This window comes from Vombatus ursinus, unplaced genomic scaffold, assembly GCF_900497805.2.
Source record: "Vombatus ursinus unplaced genomic scaffold, bare-nosed wombat genome assembly UNPS02014772.1, whole genome shotgun sequence".
Classification (NCBI taxonomy): Eukaryota; Metazoa; Chordata; class Mammalia; order Diprotodontia; family Vombatidae; genus Vombatus; species Vombatus ursinus.
In genome coordinates this window covers 11,844,572-11,853,961 of record NW_020954550.1, presented here as the reverse complement: position 1 = coordinate 11,853,961, position 9,390 = coordinate 11,844,572, and the positions used below count along the sequence as shown (strand labels likewise).

The 9,390-nt window shown below is 41.9% G+C and overlaps 1 protein-coding gene across 1 annotated transcript; it reads right to left on the bottom strand.

Annotated features, from left to right (window-relative positions):
• Positions 1-2,545: 2,545 nt before the first annotated feature.
• On the bottom strand, positions 2,546-3,841 carry HTR1A (5-hydroxytryptamine receptor 1A). The gene has a single exon (XM_027863338.1). It carries the CDS (start codon positions 3,839-3,841, stop codon positions 2,546-2,548), a length of 1,296 nt encoding a protein of 431 aa, XP_027719139.1.
• Between the last annotated feature and the right edge of the window lie 5,549 nt (positions 3,842-9,390).

The window sequence follows — 9,390 nt, the reverse complement described above, 5'->3', positions numbered from 1 at the left end:
GAAAGATTGTTGAGATCCTCCCATCTAGTTCTATTTCATTCATGGTGATTAAATAATAAAATTAAACTTCCCAAATTAGTAAAAGTTAGATTGGAAATTCCTATTCTCCCCCATGCTAATGAAACATATTCATATAATTCATAATGACCTAGAGATTTAAACCTCAATCTCTCCCAGCTCATATGCTTAGGCTTTTTATTTTTTCTTTTCACAGGAAATGCTGTTCATTTGTTTGATAGGTTAAATAGCAGGATAGTTTTGAGTTTATCAACTGGCTTGAGGCAATAGGGTTGCTACTTCAATTTTTTGAATACTTAAACAAGTGCACTTTCATTGGCAACTTCTGCAACTTGAAAATACAACACTGCTCTCAAAATAATACACTCAAACATCCAAAAGGTAGAAACTCAGTTGAGAAAAAAAAGGGGGGGGGAGGGAAAGGAAGGGGAAGGAAAGGTAATAAGGATCAATATTTTTTATCAATACTGTGACTTTAAATAACTATCATCAGAAAATTGGGAAGCTGGATGTGGATGTGCTACATCTCTTAATGTCAGTTAAGCTAATCAGTGTCAAATAATTTGGAAAAGTATACACCCACCTATAGCACAAGGCTAACATTCCATTGGGTTGTGCAGCAGAGAGTACAACAGGTTTCTCAATAAGGATAGGGGTTGAAGCAACTGGAAGAATAATTGCCTTTGGGGACCAAAGCTCCGTTGTTCAAATACTTCCACTAATTTAACAACCGTATTCCTGCAAAACGTTCAATTAGATTTGGGGCCCACCCAGGATCAGGTAACATAACCCTGTATATAACAACATTCAGAGGCACAATGGGGTGGAAACTTCCTCACAGATCCCAGCAGCCCCTACGGGATTTAAGATGTTCCACTCCGAGGCCACAAACAGATGTCTTTCCCTACCAATTTACAAGATGGAGCTCCATATTCCCAGATTTAAAACCCGGATATTCCCACCACAGGAGAAAGAAAGGGAAAAAAACAAAAAAGACAAACTATCTCATTTGGAATGTACTTCTGTTTTCATGAAGGCTGAATACCAAATCTGTTATGTTTTCCAGAAAAGCCAAACGAGGAGACCCCTTCAGAACCTGAAAGTCTGGCTGTTAGATGAGCTTGTCAGTTTAACAAGCACCAGCGTGCTCAAGCCCCACAGACCCCTTTCCCCCCACCCCCTCCTCTTAGCCTTGGTCAGCAGTGGTGAGCGGAGCAAAGAATGCATCACTCCCTCCCCAGCAGTCTTAGCTACTTACTCTCCCTGATTTCCTTTATGTAAACACAAGAATTGCAGGCTGTGACTTTCAGACAGAAAGACTCAAACAGTGCAGTGGTTGGTAGAAGTTGTTTCTGCTCTCTAATAAAAGCATGCGTGCCCCCATGCATTCGTGGAAGGAGACGTTTGAGAGAGGAGGCAATTTGACTCTATCTTAGGACTCCGAGAGATCAGTCTCCTTGGCCCCTAGCAGAGGTCAGGGCTGGGGTGTTATTATCTACAGAGTACGGTATTGATTTCTGGTTATCAGTGGTTTGTGATGGAACAGCCGGTACATCCCTCTGTAGAGAAGTAGAGAAGCAAATTGTTCAGAGATTCCGATAATGACTTTTTGTCCATCGGAAGCTCCCTCCTTTTGTTTCGTGAGGCAAAATACAGAGGCTGCTTCACATCACTCGCCTGATGCAAACTCGCCCAGTACCCCCACTGCTCTCCGGCCCCTTTTAAGCGAGGCCTACGGTACTTACAGATTTACTTTCATGGTTAATATTCTAGTGTAATCTTTCCACTTTCTCCTGGATTGAAGGAAATGGGCAGGGAAAACAAACCGAGAAGATACTATGCATAGGCTGCTTTTCGTCACTCTGAGGAACGCTGGAAATTCAGTGTCCATAACTAGCAAAGTTCTCTAAAAGCCCTGCCGCCTTTCTGATCTTAGTAACCTGGAGGAGAAAGGGAGTGGATGAAGACGGAAGGGGACGAGGTTAGCCGAATGACTGAAAATTCTGAGGGTTGGTACCGGCAGGTCGTGAAAGGGATAACCAGATTAAATGCCCAGCAACTTGAACATCTTGAACTCAGAAACACCCAGCGCAATCCTGCTAGGGCTGGCTGCGATTGTGGTTCACTGCTTTGTTTTCAGTTCTGTCCCGGGAAGAAGGAAACTGAGCAAGAACTTAGAGACTGTCCGGGTTTAGGGAGCTTCAGTTATGAACAAGGGAGAAAATAGTAACCAATTTCGTTTCCCAAATAAACTCTATTGATGAGGAGTACTCCTCCTCAATCCCCACCCCCTCTCCTCCATGGCGGTTCCATTACGTTCAAATAATCCCCCTTCCCCCCTAGCATTGGGTTGCATTGGCTAAAAAGGATTGGAACCCTGAAAGCAGAGGCAGTGGCGACGTGGAGGTTTAGGAGAAAAGAGACAAGCTGAATTTAGAAGTGAGTGGCTTATCAGGAAGTGAGGTGAAGGTGAGGTTGAGCTTGGGCAGGGGTTCGATTGAGCAGCCTGCAGTCAGCCAACAAGGTATCACTGCCGGCAGAATTTGCACCTGACAATCTTCTTGAAAGCACTTTGGAAATCTTTATTGAAGTAGGCATAGATGACAGGGTTGAGCAGGGAGTTGGAGTAGCCTAGCCAGTTGATGATCGCACCCAGCGAGTCGGGCATGTGGCAGCTGCTCTCGCAGAAGGGTAGGACCAGGGCCACGATGAAGAATGGCAGCCAACAGAGGATAAAGGTACCCATTATGATGCCCAAAGTCTTGACAGTCTTCCTCTCCCGAGCCAAGGCCATCTTTCTCTTGGCTTCTGCATTCCTTTCGTTCTTTCTCTCGAAGGAGGTGGTGCTGGGGACTCCACCAGCGTCACTGGGGAGAGTTAGGTGGTCCTTGGAGTTGCTGTAGTGGTGGATCTCAATCACCTCCAGGGCGGCGCGATCCTCACCCTGCCTCACAGCCCCGTTGACGCAGGGTGCCCCCACAGTCTTGGGCTCCGCCCCGCGCCTCCAGTTCTTGCCCCTGGGTTCCCCATTGATGCTCTTCTTGGGTGGGGGAGCCGGAGAAGTGCTGAAGCAGCTGTTCCCGGACTTCTCTGCCTTCTTGACTGTCTTGCGGATCCGGAACCGGGCAGCTTTGAAGATCCTCCCGTATAGCACGAGCATCAGCAGCAGGGGGATGTAGAAGGCGCCAAATGTGGAGTAAATGGTATAGCCGTGGTCTTTGCTGATGGTACAGGCGTCGGGGTTAGAGCGGTCTTCTGGGGTCCGCCAGCCCAGCATGGGTGGGATAGAGATCAAAAAGCCTATGAGCCAAGTGAGGCTGATAAGGACAGCAGCTCTCCGGGGGGTCCTCTTATTTACATAGTCAATGGGGTCAGTGATGGCCCAGTACCTGTCCAGGGCAATGGCACACAGGTGCAGGATGGACGACGTGCAGCAGAGTACATCCAGAGAGATAAAAATGTCGCAGGTTACCTGGCCCAGAGTCCACTTGTTGAGGACCTGGTAGAGAGCAGCCATAGGCAAAACAAGCACGGAAACCATCAGGTCGGTGACGGCCAGCGAGCCGATGAGATAGTTAGCCACGTTCTGCAGGGAGCGCTCCAGGACAATTGCGGCCACCACACAGGCATTGCCGATCACCGCGCAGAGGATCAGGGAGCCGAGCAGCACCGAGGTGACTACCTGGTAGCCGAAGGTCACGTCTGAGAAATCAGTACTATTGCCCTGATCGTAGGGCGAGTCACTGGAGGTAGTGTTGTTGCTCTGGTTGTTAAGGTCAGCGTCACCACGGGGCAGGGGGTTGTTGTGTGTGAATCCATCCATGCCGTGGAGGTGGTAAGCTGGGCAGGAGTGTGAGGCACGGGCCTCCCACTTCCCCCTTTCTGGTTTTTGTCCTCTTCTCACTTCTAGAGAGTTAGGGCGATGGAGGGGACGGGGCAGCTTAAGCTGGGAGTTCTCCCTTCTCGGACGAAGTCACTGGTTCCAACATCTTCAGCAAGACACACAGCTGATGTACTTGTTTAGTCTGGCGGGCACCTTGATCACCAGCATCAAACAGAAGTTAGCGGAGAAGCAATTCCGAGTAAGTCAGATATGTCGGGTTGTAGCTGGAGTCCTTGTCTTTCTCTGTCCACTCCGGTTTGCAGCAGTCCCTGTCGCTGCCGATGTCCAACTGCCAGCCTGAGCAGGAGACTCTTCTACTCATAAACAGCTTAAAGACCTGCAAGGAGCTGGAAAAGAGAACCTCCAGTCTTCCTAGGTCACTCAGTGACTCTCTCTCTCTGTCTCTCTCTCTCTCTCTCTCTCTGTCTCTGTCTCTCTCTCTCTGTCTCTCTGTCTCTCTCTCTGTCTCTCTGTCTCTCTGTCTCTCTCTCTGTCTCTCTCTCTCTCTCTCTCTCTCTCTCTCTCTCTGTGTCTCTCTCTCCTTCCCCTCCACTCCCTTCCTCCCTCCTTTCCCCTCCCTCTCCTTCCTTTTCCCTCTTCCTCTCCCTCCTTCTTTTCCCCTACTCGTCTTCACGTCCCTGTCTCCTGTCTCTTCTCTCTCCCCACTCCTCTTTATTTATCACTCTCTCTGCCACTCTGACGGCTTTTCTCCCTCCCTCCCACACTCTTTCCTTTCCCTCCCCCTCCTAATGCGGCGTGTCTCCCTATTTGCTCTCTCCCTCTCCCCCTCCCCCCCGCTTGTTGCCATCCAGTTCAACTCTTTCATCCACACAACTGGGAGAGGCTTCTGGGTTCAGAATCCTCACACAAACCCCTGGCCATCTATTAGATTAGCATTATAACAATTGCTCTGACGCCGCTCAAGCCCAAGGAAGAAACAACCCATTTAAAACTACTAAGTACCTTAGCTTTGACCGTAAAAAAAGGATTGACATGTAATTTCTTGTGGGAGTGGAAGAAAAAAAAAGATTAAAATAATTTAGAGGAGTGGTAAATGAGGGAGTAAGTTTCTAAAGGTTTGATCTACTATTCTGTATTGTAATTATCAAAAATGGAAAGGAAAGTAATGAATCTTCACATTGGATTTTCATCTTCATCCTCTAAACAAATTTCCACTAAGAAGCATATAAGCAATTTGTGAGAAGCCAGATTGAATATGTGATTCTTTGTTTTTGTGCCCCCAACAAATGCACACACTTTTTTTCTTCCTCTTTTTCTTTTTTTTCTTAGTATTTGCATGAAAATCACAGCCACCAAAGGGTGTCTCTACATTACTTCTTTAAGTCGCCCTCCCCGCTTGAGAGAGAAAGATATCCTTTTGTTTCTAAGCTTGTTACTTGTGAGGTCAAGGCATTTTGCCTTCCATTCTTCTGAACCAATACAACTGTACAGGAACTTCTGAAGAGCGTGCTATGGGAGCCCTGGGCTGCTCAAATAGCAAATTGCTTCCAGTGACTGTAATCAGCACCTGGGACAGTTCTGAACAAGGAGGGCCTTTGTCGCCACCTGCAGGAAAGTGTCTCTGAGATTCACAGGATTTCACTGTGTTTCTAGAGCTAGAGGAAAAAACTATTAGTCAATTTACTGGAAGCAGAATATTCTGTAAGAAATATTTTTTGCATATTTCCTACTCCTGCCTTCAACCTTGAATGGAAGGAAAAATGCCTTGACCTCACAACCAACACTAGCTTAGGGACAAAAATTAGCTTGCTCTTTCAAGTTGGGGAAGGGGTGACTCAAAAGAGAATCAGGAAGATATCCTTTGGGGACTGTGATGTTTATTAAAATGCTAACCTTGTCCTCAATCTTCCTTTGTTGCTTGGCTGCTTTGTGGGGGAAAAAAAAACATGACATTAAGCTATTTCTAACTTGAGATGTAAATGCTCAAATTAAGCAAACTCACTGTACTCTATATGCTATAGGTAAGCACTTCCAGGAAACCCTGTGTTTATGTTTCATATCACAAAATTTGGGATTTAGTGCTTAAACATTCATGCCTACAAAATCTTAAATAGATGAAACTAGAGAGTAGAGGTTAGTTGTTGTTGTTGTTGTTGTTGTTTGAGAAAATAATGCCTTCAGAGAGAATACAATGACATTGTAATTGTTTTAAGGAGAGGAACAAATTGCAAGGTTGTCTGTTTTAGAGGATGAAAGAAAATTGGAGTTTCTGGGAGAAACTTTCAAAATCAATTGGAATGTAGCATAATATAGCAGAAAATAAATACAGTACTCATGGTTCACTGATAAACTTATTTTACATTCCAAAGTAAAGGAGGAAATATTTCATGCTGGCATAAAAGTAGGTGACCCTAGAAGTGCAATATAATACACATGCATGCACACATGCACACACACACACACACGTGCATGCACACACACACACACACACTATCTCTCAGGATTATTCCAATATTTCATTGAACTTTGGAGATTTGTCTTTCTTTATCTCAAATTCCTGAAAGCTTCAAAAGTGAGTAGAGACAAATTGTTTTAGAATTCAGTGCTGGGCATCATTCCCACTCAATCACTTCATTGTGTTTTAGTTATGAAATAGGCATTTATGATTATTTATGACTCTAAAAATAAAGAAATCAACCTATATGGTGTTACTAGAGACTCCACAGTAGTGCTTTAAGATCCATTGTTTTTTTTTTCTATTTTTTTCTTTTGTCTAGTCCCCTCAAAGTCACAACACTAAACAGTTTTGTTAAAACATTGCTATATACCCAGAATAGGTAATCTAACAAACCACTGAAATCTTGATCTTTAGAAAGGAAGACATTGGAAACATGATTAATAACAGAAGCAAGACTGAATCTGAAAGATGAGTATATATATATATATATATATATATACATATATATATATATACACACACACAGAGTTTTTCAAAAAACTTAATGCATTTTACACTATTAAAACTTAAAGCTGAACTGGGATTTTAGGACCCAGTCTGTGAGATATATGTATGTATGTATATGTATGTTTACATACAACACATGTACATGTGTGTACGTATATAGGAATGGATGTTTATCTATCTATGAGTGCATATATGGATTATTGCATATAAGAAGTAATATGTCTTAAAGTTTGACCCTTGATAAATAGCCAAGCTTAGAGGAAAACTTAGGTTCGAGTACCATCTCTAGCACATTTTAACTATATGACCATTGATAAGGAATAACTTCTCAATGCTCCCAGCAACTTTCTAATTTAAATATAAATTTTATATCTGCAAGAGGGAAAGGAATTTCCACATCAAGTTCCACATGCTGATGAAATTCTAGACTAAATTGCATAGTGATTCCAGACCTAGGATTTCATTGATGGAGAGAACTACCAGTGAGGAAACACTGTCTACCAAAACAAGTCTTTAGTAACTTATAGTCTTAGCAAATTGCTGGGGGAACTTGCCCTTGGTCACACAGCTAGTACATGCCAGAGGGAGAACCCGATCCTAGGTCTTCCTAACTCCAAGGCTTCCTCTCTCCATTTTTTTATGCCACATTCGTGATTATATATCTTGGAGGCAATCTTGAATAAGAATTGCACCATATTTAATAATCGTACCATTTAATATAAAACACCAGTAAACATGCCAAGCCTGTAATCTACAGGATTACAGAATTTTTTGAAACTGAAATGCCTACATTTTCCTTTATCTGGAAGGTTAAAAATATGTAAATTGTGTAAAGACAAATCATTAACATTACTTGTCCTATGGCCTGACTTTAGGTATCCTGGACTGCTGTTTTATAATACTTTCACTGTTATTAAAAAAAAAAAAAACTCTTTTACAAAGTATGCCCCTCTAATATGCCTTCAGTTTGGAGAGTTTTCAAAACTAAAATTAGCAGGGTGTGTGTATGTGTGTGTGTGTGTGTGTGTGTGTGAACATACCCATGTTCAGATAGTTTTCATAAAGTATAAGTCAATTTGTTATTTTAAATATTTTTGTCATGGTCTATCAGTTGCTGATTTAATTAAACATTTATTTTTCCACTAACCACAGGTGTTGTAGAGTAAAATACAAGGTTTCCAGCAGCATTGTCATGTTTTCTAAATTTTATTATTGGTTGACATAAAATAGTCTAGAGATTTATCCTGAAATTAAAAATCTTAATTGGATTTAGAGATCATCATTAATACTTCCCTAGGAACTTTTTTCAATGATGATGTCATTTCTATAAAATTATTTTCCCTTTAATTTTCAATTACATCTTCTAAACTAAACAATAAAAAGATGTTTTAAAATGCCATAAAATGAGAAGATTTATATCCATCTTTAAGAAGTTTGGGTATACACTCTTAGGAATAAGCTAATATTTTCAATGATTTTTATTGCATTGGGGGAGTTATATATCTAGGCCCATTGCTACATTGAGGAAAAATAATGACTTCATGTAGGTGTAAATGTTTATAATATCTATTCAGAGAAAAAAATTCAGAAAGAAGTGTTATAGTATCTGATTATCACTGGACGCAGTGTTGCTATTGCTATATTGTACAACACAGTGAAATTTTTAAAAAATTTCCAAGAGAAATCTATAATTGAAATTTACCTTCAGATTAAATTTTTCCTCTTTTTAGCTTATTTGAGGATCTTATATGCCTCCCACCAAATACTTTAGAAATTACAGGTGAACATGCTAATGTTTTATTCTGCTTTAATTAGAAGAGAAACTTTATCATAATGTAAAACTCAAAATCTCACCTATTGAATTAGCATCTTTTTCTTTGCCCCATTGGAAAGAAATGGAAGCAAATGATGCTTAAGAGGCAGGGTAGTGGACAATATAAACTATGCTGGCTCTGGAGGCAGAAGAACTAGGTTTGAATCTTGGCTCCACCACTTCCTAACAATGTGACCTTGGGCAAGTCATTTAACTTCTTCACCTATAAAATGAGAGAGTTGGATGTCAGTCCCTGAGGTGCCTTCTACCTCTAAATCTATGCTCCTGTGTAGAGTTAAGTGTTTTGACTCTAGGATTAGAGTAAAAAATCATCCCTATAATCTGTATACTTTCTTTTGCTTTCACTTTTCTGTTTCTTAGGACCTGAAAAGTAATGAGAAATGGGATTATCTTCTGGAGGAAAACCACTCCCTCCACAAAGACACCTGCCTTTGTTGTTGCTACAACAGCTATTGCTGCCACTGCTTCAATCCTTCTGCTCTTCTTTACCACTCAAAGAGTAATTTTCTGGTCAAGAGCAGAAAGGAGTTGGGGTGTGAGGCACTCATCTTTATTTTCCATCAGGGAAAGCTAAAGCCAGATGTTCCAGGACTTAGCAATTACAGAATGAAGTTCAAACTCTTTGTCCTGGCATTTAAGTTTCCTCCTCCCCTAATCCTTTCTCTCCTCTGTGTCATTTTCATGTACTCTCAATTGCTAATCAAACTACATTACTCTCAACTCCTCAAT